The following is a 20,611-nucleotide window of genomic DNA, read 5'->3' on the forward strand; positions in this document are numbered from 1 at the left end:
GAACAGATGTAGGAGAAACAGATCGCTTTTTATCTCTTCGGAAAGAGCAGGTGGGACAACTTCGAGCACAGCACTTCCCAAGACGACTGGCACTCGGCAATTGGTTCGTGAAGTGTAATATAACATTATCTGACCTCCGCACGACCTCGAAGTTGCGACCATCTTCAGATAGAACAAATAGCCTTTGTACAGTCACGTATCCCGCACAAAGCGTCCGTGTGCTCCACCCCCGGACAAGGAACGTCGTTCTTCGAGCTGCACAGTCCTCGAGCTGCAGAAACACCCTCCTATTGTAGCTCCTTCCGGAGTTGACCCCGGAGGTCACACACGCAGTTCCCTCAATAACGGCATTTACTGCGATTGCCACAACGCAGCGAGGGAAGTGGGAAGAAGACGTGCTTGCTGAGACTGGGAAGTTGTGGATGCACGTGAGTCCTTCATGTAAGAGCACTTCTGCATTTTTTGCTAAGTCTGTTTATTTAAGGCACCCGCGAAGAGAGACCAACAGGTTCTCCGGGTAGTAAATTATGATTTAATTTTAAAATTATTTAAGATATTTAATTATTAAAATTCTTAATTATTAAGGACAGTCGCTAAATACAAGCATCACTGCCAGTTTATGACCTCACAAGTGTACTTTAAGGCACATCTTATTTAGTATTACTGTACAGGGGTAATTTTGCAAATCCAGGAGCAAAATGATCCCTGAAATACTAAAATAAATCATCCCCCCCCCCACGTTGACACTTTTAGCCAGCCACTTTTACCAACAAACTACTGTACTTATTGCACGATGGCGCTTGTCTTTTCTTAAAAGGCTTGTAAATGAGGAACCACCTTAATACGCCGAGTCCTCAAAACCTTGAGAATGAGCTCTGGGGGGGGGGGGTGTAACTACAGTACTTATCATCTTCCCATCTGGCTTTGAGTACCGCGCTGTTGCTAAGATTACAGACCCCCACAGCCTGAAACAACGAGGAAGGAAGGTATCGTTAAACATCTCATTGAGGGGACGTTGCATCAGTACAGATATTATGTCCCCCAGCCTTGTTATGACAAATGACGTACGGCCGAGAGGAAATTACGATTGAGATAATTATTTTCTTACGTCAAATCCTAAGATTTTTTGCTTTCCATAAGATAGCAACAAACAAGATGAGGTATCGTTTGACGCAAGTGGGAGGAAACCGCGCGTGGAGATGACGTGCGGTCTAGAAAAATCAGCGCGTATTTGATCATTTAAAAATTACTAATTCGCTGTGAGTGTTACCGAAAATGAGTAATGACGACTTGTGTTGTGCCTTTCACAGGGACCACAATCAAAGAAGATAACTGTCCACAATAGATGAAGATGCTCGTGCTCTGGCTGCTCTCGTGTTCTGTTTTCTGGTATGGAGTCAGGTAAGGAAACTTTATTTGCGTACTCGTTTCGCGTGTAAAATGCATATTAACGGAGAATAGTTTACGGTAGCTCAAACTTTTAGTGGTTATTAAAATATTAAATCTTCATTAAAATATAAACCCTCAGTTTTGTTTCAAAATTTAAGACGTGTTTATTGGAAGTGTTTGTCAACTCATTATCAGTTAAAACCTAATGTTAATGAGAAGTTCGCTGTTATACTCTGGAATTAAATAAAATAACATTCTTTAATTACTATTAACTGCTTTCTGGTGGATATTTTCAAGAGTATGAATATTAGAGGAACCAAGACTGGCGATGCAAATTCAGCTGGTATGATTAGTGATGCCCAGTATACAACAAAAGAAAAATAAACAAAATGGAACAGTGAAAAAACAGTGTACAGCACCTTGCTTTTCTAATCGCAAGAGTTCTGGTACTGACGTTTGCAATACATCCAACCGAGATTTTAATAGACTGGCCAAATATAATATTACGGTCATTCCTTAACGAGCGAAGATCTTTATCTCCAGATTAGGCCCTGCAACGCAGCCCGGTAACATCAAAGTCAAGTGTAAAACTGAGTTTCGATTAACAGTAGAAGTTAAACAATTAAAAACGAGGCATCCTGCTTACGCCTCATTTGTTGTCACGTGCCCAATGGGACAGTCCTTGCTGCTACTGAATTTTCAGGACTGGCCGGCAGGGTCGCTGGTCAAACCATACAGAAATAGATGAATGATAAAATCAAGATCAAATAGCCCTTCTGAAACGTCACAGTAGCAACCAAATCCTCCCCCTTTCTCTGAGACAGGGGATTGGCAGCGTGCGGTGTTTTTTCCAGAACGTTCGAAGCATTTCCAACAAGCTTCCCCCGCTACAAACCTGCATGATGATGATGACTGACTTGATTACATTTGGCTTGTTGAAACGAGGTTACGCAATAACAAACAACTAAACATTCTCGCTAATCCGCTTGGATATAAATGTATTGGCACTGGAAGAACTGAAAAACGGGGCGGAGGAACCGTGATCCTGTATAAATATGAATATCAGTCTACAAAGGAACACCTCTCCAAATCAGATAATTTTGAAGCCACCTCTTCTACCTTTTTCAATGGGAAAATAAAATTACAAATCTGTCTTATATACCTGCCTCCTCAGCACACCAGGGATTCAAGAAATGAACTCTTTGCATGGCTTACCATTAACCTCAATCCAGCTGTAGATACAATCCTGTTAGGAGACGTTAACATGCCAATTCCAAAACATACCGACGCAAAAAGAAATCTTGACTCTCTTCTTGCACAACTTAATCTGAAAAAAGCTGGTTATTCCAGCTACTGTTAGTTAGTTAGTTAGTTATTTGGTTTTTAGGAGCATTAGCAACTAAGGCCATATTGCTCCGAGGATATGCGGTGGTCATTCCCTGACCTTTCCGCATCATCCGTATTTGATGGTGACGGGCTCGAACCCCGGTCTAAATCAAGAAGCGTATGCTACGCACTGCTGCTCCTTCCCACCTGGCTACGGAGGCGCCAATTCCAGCTACTAGAGGGAATCAACGGGTAGATGTTGTCTACGGGGTTCGAGCCCGTGACCACCAAATACAGAGGATACGGAAAGGTCAGGGAATGACCACCGCATATCCCCGGAGCAATATGGCCTTTGCTAGCCAAACATCATCCTCAAAGAACTTCGAGAATACAAATGGCAGGAACTAAACACAAAGCCGGCAGAGGAAGCTCTGCAGCTACTGGCCCTAAAGCTCACAAAAATTTCTTATGAAGGAGCATCAAGGGTCATAAGGATAACCAAGAAATTCAAAAACTGGTTTAATCCACAAATAAAATATGTCTTTCGTAAAAAGCAAAGATTTTATAGGAAGTGGCTGAAGACAGGATAACCTAATGACTACATTCTGTACAAAAAAGAGAGTGCTCTTTTTTTTCATAAAGCTGAAAGACAAGCACATTACGCAGCTATATTATCTAAGCTCAAACAGGGAAAAAGGATCGTTGGTGATAACAGAAAAAAAGGTCTCATGACTGCCGAGATCTTTACCGAATGGTCCAAGAAGACATTTGGACAGCATCCCGCTCCCAACCAATTAGCAACCGAAGAAAACAGGAAGAGAATAACTGACTTCCTTCACCGAATCGCAGTAAAAGAAATCAATCTCAAAATACTCAGAAAGACACCTCTAATAATCATCACAATTACCAAATAAAACCGCATGAAAGCCATAAATGAACTTCCTAATAAAACAACTATTGGTCCTGATAACTTCCCTCTTTTCATGGCAAAAATCAGCAGCCCTTACATTATTGAGGTGTTGCATCACACTTTCAATGAAATCATTCAAAAAGGTACTCTCACCTGTATATGGAACAGGTTCATACATAGTAAGGCCCAAAGGCCCCCGAGAACAACATCAAGGCCTTCTTAGGAGTAGAATACTGGCTCCTGAGATGGCTAAACAAGATTGCCGGGAAACCGTTTACCATCTCAAGAGCGGTCTTGTCTGCCAATCTGGACATCACACCCTGGAAGTATATCATCACAACCAGAAACATCTTAACTCTGGCAAAGCTACTAACGGAGAGAATAGATTCGCCGAAAGTGGGAAACGTGATCACTCGCCCCCGGATGATACGACCGAGAATAAAGAGGGAAGAACCAAGTCTCAAGTGCCAACTGACTCAATTGGACTCTCTGGGGAGATTTTTCCCAGCAAATACTGTGAATTATTTTAATAATTTAAATATAGATGCAGAGAAACTATGTACAGACAAAATGTATAGGACAGAAATCTTTGGTAATGTGTATCGGCAAGTATAAATATAATAAGACTAATTTAATAATTTATATAATAATATTTAGCATTTAACAACCATTTGCAATTAATTCATTAACTACATATTCTGTGTTTTTGCATCTCCAAATTTTGTAAATAAGTTCATGTAAACATGCTTGTAAATACTATAATGTAACCACACCCTCTAGCCACGTGCTGTCTATGGGTGTCTCGAAAGAGAAATAAACAGATAATAATAATAATAATAAAAAAAATAACGCCAAAGACGACTATAGACCCATAGCCATAAGTTGCACCATCTTCGGGCATCGTCCTCTGCACCTACACTCCGTCTTATCTGGAATATCAAATCTCCTTGGGACCCTTTTTCAGATGCAGAAAGCTTTCAACAATAAGGAACAGCTCAGTATTATCTTCCTAGACATATTCGGAGCTTTTGACAATATCTCAATAACGTCTCTGGAACAAATTTTATCTTTTTACCTCAAAATACAAGGCAAGCAATCTCCTGAAGATTTTATGTAACGTTCTGAAGGAAAGACGCCTCATAATCTGTAATGATAATTTTATTGCCCGTCACTCCATTTCTCAAGGAGTGCCAGAGGGAGCCGTTCTCTCCTCACTGTTATTTGCTGCAGCTCTGGAACCATTTTTTGCATCCCATAAAGACAACTTTATTACATATGCTGATGACCTGAAATTCTTCGTCAAATCTAAAGATCTACAACAAGTTAAGCAAACAGATCAACAAGCCAATAACACAATAAAAGAACTGGAGCATTACCTCGACTACATTTAAATCCAAGCAAATCTGCCCAGATGACAATTACAAATAAAAAGAGCAGGAACAATATCTCTATGCTGGTAAGCAGATGCAAAGTTCTAAAGGTTAAATCGCACGTAGATCTTGGCCTAAAATGGGACGCGGGATTAACATTCTCCGAGCACTTCGATATCATCAAAGATAAAACATATGCAGCGCTCTTGGCTGCCAAACAAGAGTTAATTGTCATTATAAACCCAGATCTTGTTAAAAAGTATATGTTGAAATGTATACTTCCCATCCCACTGTATGCTTCACAGATTTGGTCCTCTGCCCCACCGAGCAACCTGAAAACTTTCCTTAGTATTGAATACTGGCTCCTGAGATGGCTGAACATCGAATCACCCATTTACTATCACTAGAGCCATCCTACTTTCCAATCTCAGCATTCCTCCCTGGAAACAGGAAATTAACACAAGAAACATTTTCACAATAGCCCAACTGTTAACAGGACGATTAGACGCTCCCAGTACTGACGGCTTTTTTCACTCTCGTCGAGGAGCCCCCAAGAATGCTGAAACAAGACACCTTCTTCAAAGCAATTTAAAAAACCTGGAGTCACTTTTTTCCAACATACACAATAGAATTCTTCAATCAACTAAGAATTGAACCGGAAAAGCTCTATAACGAAAAGCCTACAGATTGAAAGTCTTTGCCAACTCCTATCGTCTTGTGCAACTGATGCACAGCCACTCGGCTCAAAAATGCATTTAATTTTGATCCCTTTTTACTGTATCTTCTCATTATTCTAAATGTCAACCTAAGATGTCAAAATTTTAAATATTCTAAAATGTTCAAAGATACCAAAAATTGTAAATATTCTATTATAAAATCATAATTACGCATGTATTCCAAAATTCTGTATTCAACCTTTCAGGGTGGACGTCCCATGGACTTCATAACCTTTTGTTCATGGGATCCGTTTAGAATGAGTTAGAATGTAACTTACACCCTTCTAGCCAATGGCTGTCCCCGGGGGGGGGAGGGCTCTCAACAGAGAAATAAACTAATAATACTGGTCTCCCGGTATAATAATTATTATACCGGGAGACCAGTATAATAATTAGAATAATAATAATAAATAAATTAATAGTAATAAAAATTAATAAAATAAATATACATCGTTAAAGTTGCTCCAAGGACCTACCCCAAGGTCAGAGTGGCGGCTAAGGCGGATTGTGGCATCCTCTGGGGTCACTCGCGAGAACTACCACATAAGCCGAAGCTAAACAGGTCCACCTCCATAGATGGATGATGTCGCAGGGAAATAATCATACTGCATCGAGTGTGGCGCAGGATAAAGTCACTCGTGTTCAGGCCATAGGCAGAGGGATCGGTTCGAAAAATCAGAGACGGTCTCCCGAGGAAGACACTGGAGCGAGTGGCGCTGTCCCATATGGCTACCACAAGAGAAAGTAAAAACCATCCTGCCCCACCAACTGGAAGTGCTACCTACGCAATTGCGCTAGTGACCACCCAGAAATGGAGAAAACGCCAACGCATGAAGTGGAGTATCGAAATGAATACGTACATCATGCAAGCATACAACGAAATAACGAAGCTGGAGACCGATATGACAACGTACAGGGCGAGACTACATACCAAGTGGTTGGAACGATTCCCGAATATTCAGGTCACCGAACAGCGAAAAGCGGACCAGAGAAGAACCATCGTCACAAAGAACCTGATAGCTCCTGTAATCTTGGAAAAAATCAAGCAGGACGCGAGCGATCAACTACAAAGGATAAAGAATATGGAACCAGAGGAAGAAGAACATGCCACCACCGAACCAGAGGAGGAGCAGCAAGAAGAAATACAACCCACAGCAGCTGAAGTGGAAACAGACGAGGTCATGATATCCAGAATAGAGGAGGAGTAGAAGAAGGCCCCCAACAGAATTCGAAGGAATGGACTCCACAAAGACTCACGTGATACCGAAGCAGAGGCCGAATAGAACCTTGTGGAGAGTAACAGACCACCTGAACGGCACATAATACCGCATTTTCACGACACCAATGATGCAACACTGGAGGCCATCCGCACAGCCGTGTATTGTGCTGCGGTAGCAGCCACGAGGATTAATGGAAGAGAAGCGAGAGACCAGCAGCAGAAGAACCGAAAACAGAAGGAACCACCGGCTTGGGAAAGAAGACTTCAGCAGAAGATACAAGAATTAAGAGTCAAGATAGACCAATTGACCCAGTACCAATTAGGCAGTAGGAGTAAGAAATTAATTGGAAAAGTGAAGAGCATCCTCAAGAGAGAGACAGCGTCCACATCTTCATCTTTGTTTCTGTTCTATGGTGGCCCCAAGACTCTCGTCAAAATCCACCTAGAACTATAATCACACATACACTCTATGAATATTACAGGTGGCCTGAGCATTATATTCAGGCCACCTCACGACCAGGAAGCAATCATCCCTGGGCAGCTGCTTCCTGGCACTCGTCCCAGGCACGTTTTCCAACCTGGGTCTACTAAAACTCTCATTGTGCAAATTGGCACCAATCCCGCACCCACCTGAGGTAGTGCTATATAGGTGGGTGCCAACACCCCGCACCCAGGCCGCCGAATCCCTAGTGCCAGCAAAAAAAAATAATAATAATTAATAAAATAAAATAAAATAATAATAAATAAAATAAAATAAATAAAAATAAATAAATAATTATAAATAAAATTAAAAATAATAAATAAATAAAATAAGAAATAAAAATAAATAAATAATTATAAATAAAATTAAAAATAATAAATAAATAAAATAAGAAATAAAAAGAAATTAAAATAAAATAAAAATAATAATTAAACAAACAAAAAAAAAATTCAATTAAAATTTCTCCCCACATAGCCAAAGTAAGCCAGGGGGGAAAAAATAAAAAAATAATAATAAATAAAAATAAATAAACAACCTACCAGAAATAACAGTGACAATGCTCTTATTAAAAATAACAATTGTTGATTTAGGTTAATCATTTTCTATATGCGCTGCCCTTGCTGTAATAGGAAGACCAGTCACCGTGTATACCCCTCCAAAGCAACCAATATATGGCTCTTGGAAACACACAATATCTAAATTCATCTCATAGACCATAAACCTTGCCTCATCCATTACTGACCTACTCCTTTGTGCATTTAATTGCATAATAGTTATATAATCCTCCTCACTATGATATTTAATGACTACATATTGCTCAAATAAAAACTCACTATCCATTATTAACCTTCATACTTGCTATTTCCAAAGCTCTAATATACTCTGGACAATTATTGTACCTAACTGAATGATCACAACTTTTACCTTTCCTTTTACAATTGACACACGTAGGACTCTTATCTTTATTAATACAGTCAGCAAACACCACATGCCCTTTTTGCTGCGCAATGTCCACATGAAACAGTTTTATGGGAACAATAGTTTGCAGTGTCCAAAACCTAAACATTTGAAACATTTAGCTATTACTGTGAATTTTCTAAAATTCTGTGATGAATGACCAATAAATAACCTATCCTCCTGAAAAATCCTCTTATACATCTGAGGATCAACCTCAATTACCCAATTTTTATTACCAGTTTTAAACCTAAATGATATTCCCTCCTTCACTTCCTCCTCAGTATGTCCCTAATCTCTCAGGTTCTTACAATACAAGTCATTTACAATTTCTTCTTGTGTCATCTCCTTGGGTACATCGTAAATCAATAAACTTGGATTAGTCAATTTAATTTTATCTTGTTTAATCCCCTTTTCAGTCAGTGCTTCTGACTGAATAATCTTACTTAAATCCTCCCTGCTGTCTGTTTCAATCAATAAACCTTTATTTCTAATTGTTCTTAAATTGCTTATCTTTACTTCCTTTAATCCTGTTTTAGAGTTGTAATCACAACATCCTTTATACCTTTATTTACTGATTTGTTGCAAATTTAGGATCATCCTGAGCTCTCAATATAACAATGTTATTTTGATGTGGTTTCTTACTTTTCATACCCCTTTCTTCAATTTGAGAGTCTTTTAATACCTTAGTATTACCCTCATGTTGGGTCAAAACCTGTGAACCTTGATGTTTCACCATATCTGCATAAGTTTGTTGCTGTTAATTCTCCTGGATCCCAGGCAGAAATGATTGACCTCTAAGTCATCAAATAAAGCGGCGCTCTTGTCTGCAATTCCTCTACCCTTACTTTTACTCTTTCATTATCTATTAGTAATGCTGTGATAATTACTTCTAAGTCTATCCACTTATCCAAGACAAAATTTGAAACTGCCTTTGTTACCTTGTTACTTTCACTTGTTGTATAATCCACTAATAATTTTTTTAGCTTAGTAATCATCTCATATATTGAATTTACATCTCCCAGCCTATATGTATTTTTGCTCTTGAATATTACTAACTATGATATCACTCTCTCTCTCTCTTACATTGGTTCCTGTGCTTCTCTTACTAATATCACTGTAAAAGCTATCTATATCAACTTCCAAATCCCCTTGTTGAAAATCTGCCTCATCCAATGACAAGGTCTGAGAATATTTGGAGATCTTCGATCCCCTCACTGATTTCCTCTATTTGCACACCCTGATCACAATACTCTGTCTGCTTTTCAACAGGCTGACTAAGAGATGTTTTTACATTAGATTACGCAAGAAAACCAAGGACGTACAAGAAATGGGAGTGTGGGAGATTCGGGAAGAAGTAAAACAGAAGATCAAGAATTATGTAGAAGCTTCACCACTTGATCCACCTGTGTTGGCTAACTTAGGATTTTTTCCTTTTAAATACTTTGCATCCATTAACTTCTTATTTTGATCTAAATGTAATTTTGGAACCATAGAAGGAAGTGGGGGAAAGCTGACACAAAGAATCAGAGAATAGGAGAGTACTTGGACACATTGAAGCAGAACCTCCTTGCACTCAGCAAGATACTATGCCGATACATAGAGAGCTCCCAGAGGAAAATAGACAACCGAATCTTCGGTGAGGACCAAAGAGGCTTCTACAGGAATCTCGGAGAAGACAGGAAAGAATGGAACGGACTACCCCGAGAAGAAGACAATTCAGGGGTTGTGGGGAAACATATGGAGCACGGAAGTAATACATAACAGCCGAGCCACCTGGATAAAACTGCAACGCAAGAAAACCAAGGACGTACAAGAAATGGGAGTGTGGGAGATTCGGGAAGAAGTAAAATAGACGATCAAGAATTATCACAACTGGCGAACTACAGGAATAGATAACGTCCACAACTACTGGTACAAGAAGCTCACTTGCACGCACTAGCACCTGGTAGAGCAGTTCACGCGAAAGGCACCCAGAGACAATCCCAAAGTTTCTCACTCAATGAATCACATATCTGAAGCCTAATGACGAAGATACAAGAAACCCAGCGAAATATAGGCCAATCTCCTACCTCCCAACAATGTACAAGATCCTGACCAGCTGCATAACCAGGAAGATATCAGACCACTTGGAGAGCCAGAACATAATGGCCGAACAGCAGAAAGGATGCAAGGAACAATTAACCATAGATGCCGCGGTTATGAAGAAAGCCTACAAGAAGCGCCGCAACATGTACACAGCCTACATCGGTTACCGCAAGGCCTTCGACTCCGTGCCTCATAGCTGGCTAATAGAAGCGCTAAACATCTACAAAGTCTTCCTAGGAGAAACGATGGCGAAATGGAAGGTCGAAAACATCAAAACCAGGTCAATCTCCATCAGGAGAGGAATCTTTCAGAGAGATACCTTGAGCCCATTGTGGTTCTGTCTAGCACTTAACCCGTTATCAACCATGGTCAACAGTAGCAAGTACGGATATAACCTCAAAGAAGGAACGAAGAACCTGTACACCCTCACCCACCTGATGTATATGGATGACATCAAACTCTACGCGGGAACCGACAAGCACCTTCAACAACTACTCCAGATCACCGAAGAATTCAGCAATGATATTAGGATGTAATTTGGTCTAGAAAAATGCAAAACCCACGGATTGTGTCAGGGAAAATTAGTCAACTGAAACTACCAGACGCAGAGTGGTACAGAGATCGAAGCTATGGCAGAGGGAGAGGCCTACAAATATTTGGGGATGATGCAGGCTCAGCAGTTAGAGGACAAGGAAAGTATGGCCTGTCTGGCCGAAAAATACCATCAGAGACTCAGAAGCCTGCTGAAAGTAAAGCTGATCGGAGGGAACAGAGTTAATGCCATAAACACCTATGCAGTCACAGTGCTAACATACTCCTTCGGGGTCGTAGATTGGACTAACACCGAGCTGGAGAATATCATGAGAAAGACAAGGACAATGATGACCAAAAGCCGCCAACACCACCCGAAATCTGCCGTGGAGAGACTGACAATTACACGGGAAGAAGGTGGGAGGGGCCTGATAGACCTCATTGAGCAACAGAAGACAACGATAGTTAACCTGCAGGATTACTTCTAGAAACACGCAGAAGCACTCCACCAGGTCATAAGGAAGATAGACGAGCGATATACCCCACTCAACTTAAGCGAGTTCCCCCCCCTAACCAGGGGGGGAACTCGCTTAAGAAGTACAAAGGAAGCTAGAAAAATGGGCAGAGAAGACACTCCATGGCAGACACTACAATGATCTCCATCAAGATCACATGGATAAAACTGCTTCCATCCAATGCATGGTTCACGAGCGGGATGCTCTTCCCCGAGACTGAAGGATTCATGCTCGCCATCCAAGACCAGGTAATCAACACAAGGAACTGTAGAAAATACATCGCCAAGGAACCCGGAGTGTCCGATGATACATGTCGACGATGCCATCTGGCCTCAGAAACGATCCAACACATCACTGCGTGATGCAAGGTGATCATCCAGACTGAGTACACTCATAGACACGACCAGGTAGCCAGGATAATTCATCGGAAGCTAATTTTTATTTATTTTTTCTGTTTATACTCCGACACGATAACCAAGTCAGTAGAGTTTACAATAAATCGTCAATTCAAATATGTATCGTATTTAGTAGTCACGGGCTTGAACCCCAGTCCACTCAAGGAACGCGTGCTATACACTCTCGCTGCTGACCAGTTGGCTACGTCAGGCCTAGCTTGGAAATACCAGTTGGTCGAAGAAAGTGTACCGTAGTACAAGTACGAACCCCAGGCAGTACTAGAGACCCCAACCCACAAGCTGTACTGTGACCGCGCCATAATAACGGATAGGACAATCCTGCACAACAGACCGGACATAACCCTTGTGGACAAGATGGAAAAGGCTACCTACCTGATTGACATAGCGGTACCCAACACTGGCAACCTGCAGAAAACCCGTGGGGAAAAAATAAGAAGGTACACGAACCAAAGACAGGAGATCAAAGAGGTGTGGCATATGCAAGAAGTAACGACTGTCCCGATCCATCGGAGTAAGAACAGGAACAGAATCTCTTCCTGTTCTTACTCCCTCCTTATTACCTTTCTATTTCTCTCCACTCTTCCTTCTATCTTCATTCCTCTGTCCTTAAACCAATTACTCATCATGCTCGTTGGGTTGGGTTAACCTGCCTATCAGTTGCCCTGGTCCATGAATATAATATTCTGTTTTTCATTTTCTTTCTTTCTTATTGTTTCGTTGCCGTCTAGTATAAAGTTTACATTATATATATATTTTTTTTATTTTTTTTCTTTCTGTTTATACTCTGGGAGGACCAAACGGTCAGAGGAGTTCAGAAAATAGACAGAATACAAGAAACAGCACCGTATTTAGCAGTCACGGGCTTGAACCCCGGTCACTCAAGGCACGTGTACTTATGCACCCGCGTGCCTGACCACTCTGCTACCGCGGCCTCTATAAATGGGCTAGCGGTTATTCTGCCAATATTCCACTACATTTAATATATATTAAAGTAATTAAACTAAATTGATAATAATAATAATAATTCGAAGTAAATTCTCAGTATATTTGAACATAGAAAAACTGGCAAATGGAAAAGAGAAACAGATAGCCGCAGCTAATTATTGATGGGAGATATTGAGTGGAGCTAGCCCTAGTTAATGTTCCATTCAATGTATCCATATATCTATAATTAGTTTTACTATTTTATATTATTTTATTTTATGTGTTTATTTATAGGGTACAACAAAGAAGTCCAACTTAGGTTACCTAAATACTTGGCCCTTTGACCTAATGGGTATAGTTTTCACCCCTAATGCTTATATTCTAAATTCTCCAATTTATCCAGTTGGTATTATATTTTAAAAATTAAGGTTATATACAGACTGATGTAATGTTCAATCAATAATGTGATGGTACTAATCTGTTCTTTTTCTTTTCTATTTCTATTCCTCATATTCTTCTACATAACTTCATATATATTTCGCTCTACTGGTTGGCCATGTTACTGGCATGTATTTTATTCGTTTTTAGAGTAGGTAGATAGAGTAGGGTATCAAGGGAACTACAACAGAAAAGGGAAGGATAAGATAGAGCAGCGGGGGGATGTGGCGGAAGGCCTCTTCCGTGATTTGGGATATTACTACTCCCACCCAGGCGAAAGAGGAAAACACAGTCAAGGGTGGAGCGTGTGGTCGCCACACTGCTTGGCTGGGAAGAACCCAGTAATTCTGTAACCCTGAAGTGACAGGGTTAGCAATTCTACCTTGGAATTCCAGGGTTAGCAGGTGCAGATTATTATTGTCTTCATCTAGAAGGTTTGTGGTGAAATTCAAGTCTAGGCAGGAGTGTCCTATTCCAGTCGAGTTCAAGGGGAGTTATTTATTTTGCAGGGTGGAGAATGGTCCTGAGAAGCATGGTTTCCACTGTTTGCAGGGCGGTTTAGCAACATTTCTGTAGTAAACAGGTCTTGGGCAAATCTGGAGAAAACATGGTAGTGTTGTCTTCATTGATAAGCAAGTGTTCATAACCACGAGGCAGATGGTGTATTTTCGTTATGTGGATACAACGTAGGTCTTCATATAGCGGGTAGACGTAGAACCGAAACTCCCAGTCTTCACTCTGCCCGCAAGACCAGAGTAGGTTATCAACAATTCCCATAGAAGCAAGCTTATCATTGATGGGTCTATGGCCTATCATAAGAAAGGTAGTGCACAGTCCAGGGCAGAACCAAGGTGGTGCTTAGGGAAAAATATGCGTTATGCTAGGAATAATTTTTTTAGTCAGGGCACCTTTGGGAGTATCGTTTCATCTTTGTTGCCAAATATGGAGGAGGTTGGCTTCAAGTCGCTTTCTTTCCTCTCTTTTAAATCATTAGCCAGTCGTAAGGAAGTCAAGGATAGTGGTTTATAATTCATTAGATAGATATTGATAATAGAGAGCTATTAAGTGCTCGATAATTCCTATATTCTATTGTATTATGAAAACAACAGGGATTACCTTTATTTTTGATATAGGATGCTTCTTTCCCAACCAACTCTACAAGTCCAACGCGCTAACAATTCTTTATGAAGGCGATATAAATTTTACAAAAAAATGTAAAACATTTTCCTCACTGTCAGAACCGTAGTATTCAGACCCCTCGGATAGATAGTAATGGAGACCTTTACGTATAACCTCTTGGACTCACAAGGATACATTTTAATTGCAACTGAATATATACCATCCTTCCCTTGGAGTTCTGCCTTCCTGTAACCTTAATAACTGGTTTCCACCAGTTCAATGCCCAAAAATTACAAATCACAGAAGTTTATCCAGGATATATCGAGCGAATATATTAAAAACAATAGCAAGCAAGAAGGCGGTTGAAATCGAATTAGAAATATTTTATTATCTGCTTATTGAGGGATGAGAAAAGTACTTCATCGGATGATAGCGTGGTCGATAAATACAATAAGACTAGTTTAATCAGTATCCCCATTGTGGTCCCTCAGATAAAAAGTATCTTTTAGCTCGATAACGTGGTACCAAATTAGGATCATGAATTAAGAAAGAAGCGTTCATTTTATCGCACACTCACCCGCTCGTGCGACTGCAGTGACGTCACCGAAACAACCGCGCGAGCCGGGAGTAAAGACGTTCTGCAGGCATGCGCAGGTCACTTTATTCCCCTTGCATGTAAGTTGTTCAAAAGAGATCTTGTTGCTTCTTCATGGAGTATCCGTTATTTTATCGAAGCGTGCCCATCGTTGTAATTGTGAAAATGTCTATACGGCGGGTTCTCGATAAGCGAGGGTTCTTTTATTAGAATACGCGTTTCAGTTGTTGAAATGGCTCTCAACGCGAAGTAGGGCCGAGGGTTTCGCAATCAATTATTTCGAGGTATGCCGGCAGTGGCACGTACTTGCATCTCATCGAAGCCAAAACTGCAGTTGATGGTGTAGAATTCGTTTACACTCGCAGACCTCCTAGTTCGAAAGAGACGTGGCCGTTTGAAATAGAAACTCACGTGGATCGGGAAGGAACAAATTAAATTATGAGCGGAACTGTTCCGAGTGATGGACTTGCAGAGCGGTTAAAATGGCTCAATGGGTGGAGTCAACGCGAATACTCGGAGATGCAGTTGGGTATGCTCAGTCCATTTAATAAATTGGGGAAGACCGGAGAATGAAGAAAGATTGCATTCTGGCAGGCTGAACAATCAGCCCGATGAAGATGCGCTTAATGGAAGACCATAAACGTTATTGCAGCTCCGGAAAAAGGAGATGCTCCGAACAGGTAGGTTGAAGCGAGATGAGAATAATCGGGGCGAGTTTTGACTGCGGCTGTAAATCAATTGAAGCTGCCGAAAAATTAGCGAGGTTTGTTTTTGTCTGCAAGCGCAGAAAATAATTTAGATATGCGAGATGGTACGCAAATGGAATGGAAAAACAAAACTGCCTCACAGCACTCCATCATAGAGATGGGGATGCAGTTGAACTCGCGCTTACGAAGTGCACTAATGAAAGGAATTAAGTTTAAGTGCTTGGCGAAATCTTCATCTTCAAAGAAACTAACGCCATCTGCGAATAACTTAAAGAAAAATCAAGTGTCCGAATTAACCACAGCTAAAGAAATGTTAAGGAATTCTAGAGACGGTGTTGGTCAATGTGTAATAACGTCAGAGAGTAACCACACATTTTGCTGTCAAAATTTTATTTGAGCAAACGCACACAGGATGACTACCAATTAATGAGCTATTACGTACCGTTAGTACCAATTAATGCAGTGTCCAGAACTTCTTCCAATCCCTTGGTCGCACGAGCAAGGGACGTAATGCTATTAACAAAAGTAAAAATCTCTCTGCAACAGCGTATTAATTGGAAATTCTCTGTTAATGGAAATAATCCGTGAAGGAAACGACTCTTTTAAGGTCATGATTGCAGCTACACAGAGTGATAATGAAAGCTCATCGGTTTGGATACCACGTCAATTACTGGCAAAACGTGAATAGCCCAGAGTTAAAATCCAGAACAGAATAGATGAAGTCTACAGAGCCACATATTTTCTATGTGTGTTCCATGAGATTTTTAGGATTCCACGAGTTGAGAAAGAGAGAGATGATTTTACAATCTTTGCTTTGATTGCGCTTTTTCTTTACGCGTGTACGATTGTTTCTAATTTATTATTAATCATTTGTTTTAATGATATTATGATTAGCGGGAGATTTAGTCTACGAAAAAGTTCCGTCCAATAAAAGTTTGAAAAGTTCTCTTCTAGAATTTGAGCAAAAGATAATCACCAAAAAGAAACGCCAGGATTCCTTCGGTGCTGCATGGCGTAGCAGAGCCGACCCGCAGAGAAATATTCATCTCAAGGTATACTCTGAAAACGCTACAGGTTGTGACGATGAAATTAGTCTTAATATTAATACTGCCAAATGATGTAATGACACGAATGTATTCTGCATTTTTCAAAAGAAAAAAAAAAAAAAGAAAGAAAAGAAAAGCTTTCTAATCATTCCTATTTTTCGCATCACCAACTCCTAATCCAACGAGGGATCTTAAAAAAAAACCTAATTCCCGATTGAGGGAGTCTGGGGATCCTAGCGGTCGTATTTGTAGAGGTCCTAAAATGAGGTCTTTAAGGGACTCCTGGAACAACAGTAATTGCATAGTTTCTGAGATTTCCTGCTACTCTTGGAACAGCTGCGCCTCTAAACTTCGATATATCCGTTCACCTCGTTGTCCATTTTGGCTGAACGTCTCCACCGCAAATCTCTTGACTAGTTCTTATAATTTCTTGACCACTTCCAATATAGGTATAGCTCTCTTCCCCCCCCCCCCACCTCCAGAATACTTCCTGAATTGCGTTATGTTTTTCAGTCAACCTGGCGCTGTCAATCAGTCAAGGAGGCCCTGTTGTCCCTCCAGTAGTGACGGTGACAACGCTCGGACTTGAGCTATTTATAAGAGACTAGACTTGTCTACGACAAATAAGCATTGGCTATATTTGACAAATGTAATCATTTCTAAAGAGTTGAAGTCCGAGTGCTGGCACCGTCACTGGAGGGACAACAGTCTCCAGACTATTGACTGAAAAATTAACGCAAAGAAGATTTACTGACGAAGCTTTTTCAAATTTTGAATTAATCTGTGTGAAGGTATTTTTTCGCTGCCACTAAAGAGAATGAGAGAAAACTGGGCGTCAGGACAAAAGTCTACGCAGACATCTTTCTTTCCTTTAAAGATGCTGCATAATAAAATAAAAAAAACAGTAAAATTACTTTTTTTTGTTGGTTTTGTTATCCCCCCCCCCCCTGAAAATAAGGTTTCTGTGAGCGCTGTGCACATATTTTACCAGTCTGTATTCTAAAAAAAAAAGTGAGCCAGCTTTGGAAGAGGAACTAAAAGAAATTCAAGCGAGGGTTATTATTTAGATGACGGTTATTACTTTTTATTTTTTTAACGTGGAATGTTCTCAGAGCCACCCCGCTGGAGTGAAAAGAGCTCTGATATTCAAAAAAGTGAAATCTGCCTCACCCCAAAAAGCGGATTCGCCACGAGCAGGAAGTTCTGCACGCTGTTCTTCTTTAATGGGATTATAAAAGCTTTTCCTTCGTCAGCCTCGAACCTCAATTTTCTCAGTTCCCCCAATCACGCCACCTCTGACGTCACGCAGACCTTGGATGGCTAGCGGATGGCTGACTGGTGCGCGCCATTCGAAGGCCTTCAGCCATTATGCCGTAAAATATTTTTAATTCTCTCCGCCCTTAATTAATTTAACCCCTCCGTCCTCGTGTCATGGACCGTCCCGTTGCACGTGCTCTGGGTAACCGCAGAGGAGGATAATTTGCTCATCAGCTACTTAAATTTGCAACGGACTCCTTGAGGAAGTCATTGTCGGGAGGGGTGTAATTAGAAACTGACCCTCGTAAAGGTTGCCTTTCCTTCCAACGGTTCCGTCTCCCCTCATCGCAACGCACCAACTGCGAAACTGCCTAATGCATGTAGCGCCATCTAGATTCGAATAATTGTGGCACAGAGTTTTCGGAACTGAGGAAGATATAATATTGTCATATAAAAGTTCAAATAAATTGTAGAACTTTTCTTTTCCCAACTAACTTTTAATTTTGTTTTAAATACGAAAAGGAATACCAAAGTATTTTAAGCGCAGATATTCCTATATCTGCGCTTAAGATTTTTTGATGCTGAAAAGGAGGTTTACTTTAGGTAGATCAAGGGTAGTATTGTCCCAAGATCTAAGGATATTTTTAAAATCAAATGTTATATTTTTGTAGGGATTATGCTTTTTGTTGCCACGTGAGTGTCTGCGTTTCTGAGCCTGCATAATATGACTAAAGTTAAATAAATTTATAAATACAGTGCTTGGTGTTAAAAGAGCTATGACTAAACAAAATCTTATTAAAGAATTTGTTATTTAGTCCATGCGGTTTCAGGGATTTGTGAATACACTTACAAATGTTTTCGTAGTATTCACGTGGGAGGCTATTTTCAATGACAGCGAAGATTTTTATGATAGCATTGCTGAAATTGTGGTGGTGAAAGTGTAATAGATCCAGATCTGTGTCGTTGTTTTTACCTGTGGACTGGTTATTACCTACATGATTAGTATTGCAAATTTTACAGGTAACCATGTATACCTAACCACGTATCAATTTTTACTTCAGTTGACATCAGACTTTGCATTTTTGCCTTCTCGGTATTCGACTTAACTAATTTGCCCACCCGTATCTGATAACAGCCTTAACACCTTTATTTTATTTTACTTTAATCATTGGGTGTTAATACTTTTATTTTACAGCTCTTTCACCTCCAAATTGCTTTTGCAAATGAGCCCATAATTTTCTTAATTCATCATTCTTTCGCCTTTTTCAAATCTGCATTATTTCTTTTTTCTACTATCCTTACCCTTCTAGTCCTCGGCACTTTGTGTAATTTTCACCCCCATCTATGCAAACTTTATCAGATTTATCTATTCTTACATGTGTGCATGTGTGTGTGTATATATTTAAATAATGGCTTAAAAAGTTAGAATGCAATAACATAAAATAAGAAAATAAATAAATATTAATCTATCATTAGAGGCAGCAAAATGCACATCCTCCACATGATGCCCAGTATATAACAGATAATTCATATAAAAATAAAAAATAAGCCAGTAGCATGGCAAAACTGTAGAGCGAAAGTTAACATAAAAATTAACATAAATTAAATCAACAGGGAGGGGCAAGTAAAGGTAACAAGACAGAAACCGTAGTCACAAGTCTCCAAATAATTTAGAGTTCAATTAAATCCGATTTAAAATAATGCCAATTATATAATAATTTAGCGGTCCCTCCCTTGTAAGGTACCAGTTCCGAGAGACGTAAAATATCATCAAAAAGGGACTAAAACGAACTACTAAAGGAAAACAAAGTAACAAAATAATAGGCTGGCCTACCTCATTCCAAAATGAGGTAGAGCTGAAAAATGTAAATATAACTCACTGTATTCAATCCGCAAAACAAACGAACGTAATCATCTAAAAATAAAGATTTGTAGCCTTGATTTTATTGGATTTTAGATCATTTCCTTTTCGCATTAATCTAAACAGCATATTTCATTGTGTGGCGCAATGCTCTTAATTGCTCATACAGTATTATTGCTTCATCCTTAATCAGCATTCTAATTATTTATCATCCAGCATTGTATATAGTAAATATGAGTTTCACATTGGATGATTCCTGTTATGTGTAATTAAAAAAAAGAAAGAATAATTGCTGGACTGCAAATTTAAAAACAGTCACAGTTCCAATTTTGTTGAACCTAAGACGATCAGGGAGATCGTGTGTTATTTCGTCCCTGCAAAAGATCACCTCTCTTTCTCTCTCTCTCACTGGTTGCGATGGTCTTTATGAGATGGACGCAAATATTTTTGCTATGTGGAGATAAAGATTCCCTCGCTGTTCATACGCAGGATCGTCGTTTCGTGCTGTCAATCGAGCCGCTTCGCGCTGAAAATGAAACGGCGGAAATTGGTAAGATTAGTTTAAGAAACAACCACTTTGTCATAAATAAAAGAAATGTGAATCTAGCTATTCTCTGACTCTGCTTTCTTTCCACGCAGGGGAGAAGATCCCCAGGAGAAAACAGTGGCCGAAATATTTAGGGGAGGCAGCTACAACCCCAAAATCCGGCCCCGTGGAAGTGATGGTAAGTAAAAAATTACGCAGCAGT

At 40.0% G+C, this 20,611-nt stretch overlaps 1 protein-coding gene across 1 annotated transcript in view; it reads left to right on the plus strand.

Annotated features, from left to right (window-relative positions):
- Window positions 1-276: 276 nt before the first annotated feature.
- LOC150075722 (glutamate-gated chloride channel-like) overlaps window positions 277-20,611 on the plus strand; it is a 48,333-nt gene continuing 27,998 nt past the window's right edge. The window contains exons 1-3 of the mRNA XM_090387018.1: window positions 277-441; window positions 1,311-1,401; window positions 20,502-20,587. Coding sequence (XP_090243144.1) covers window positions 1,346-1,401; window positions 20,502-20,587 — 142 coding nt within the window. The 5' untranslated portion in view covers window positions 277-441; window positions 1,311-1,345. The remainder of the gene's footprint in view (window positions 442-1,310; window positions 1,402-20,501; window positions 20,588-20,611) is intronic.

This window comes from Mastigoproctus giganteus, chromosome 13 (assembly GCF_048544385.1).
Source record: "Mastigoproctus giganteus isolate SK-2022 chromosome 13, ASM4854438v1, whole genome shotgun sequence".
In the NCBI taxonomy this organism is placed as follows: domain Eukaryota; kingdom Metazoa; phylum Arthropoda; class Arachnida; order Uropygi; family Thelyphonidae; genus Mastigoproctus; species Mastigoproctus giganteus.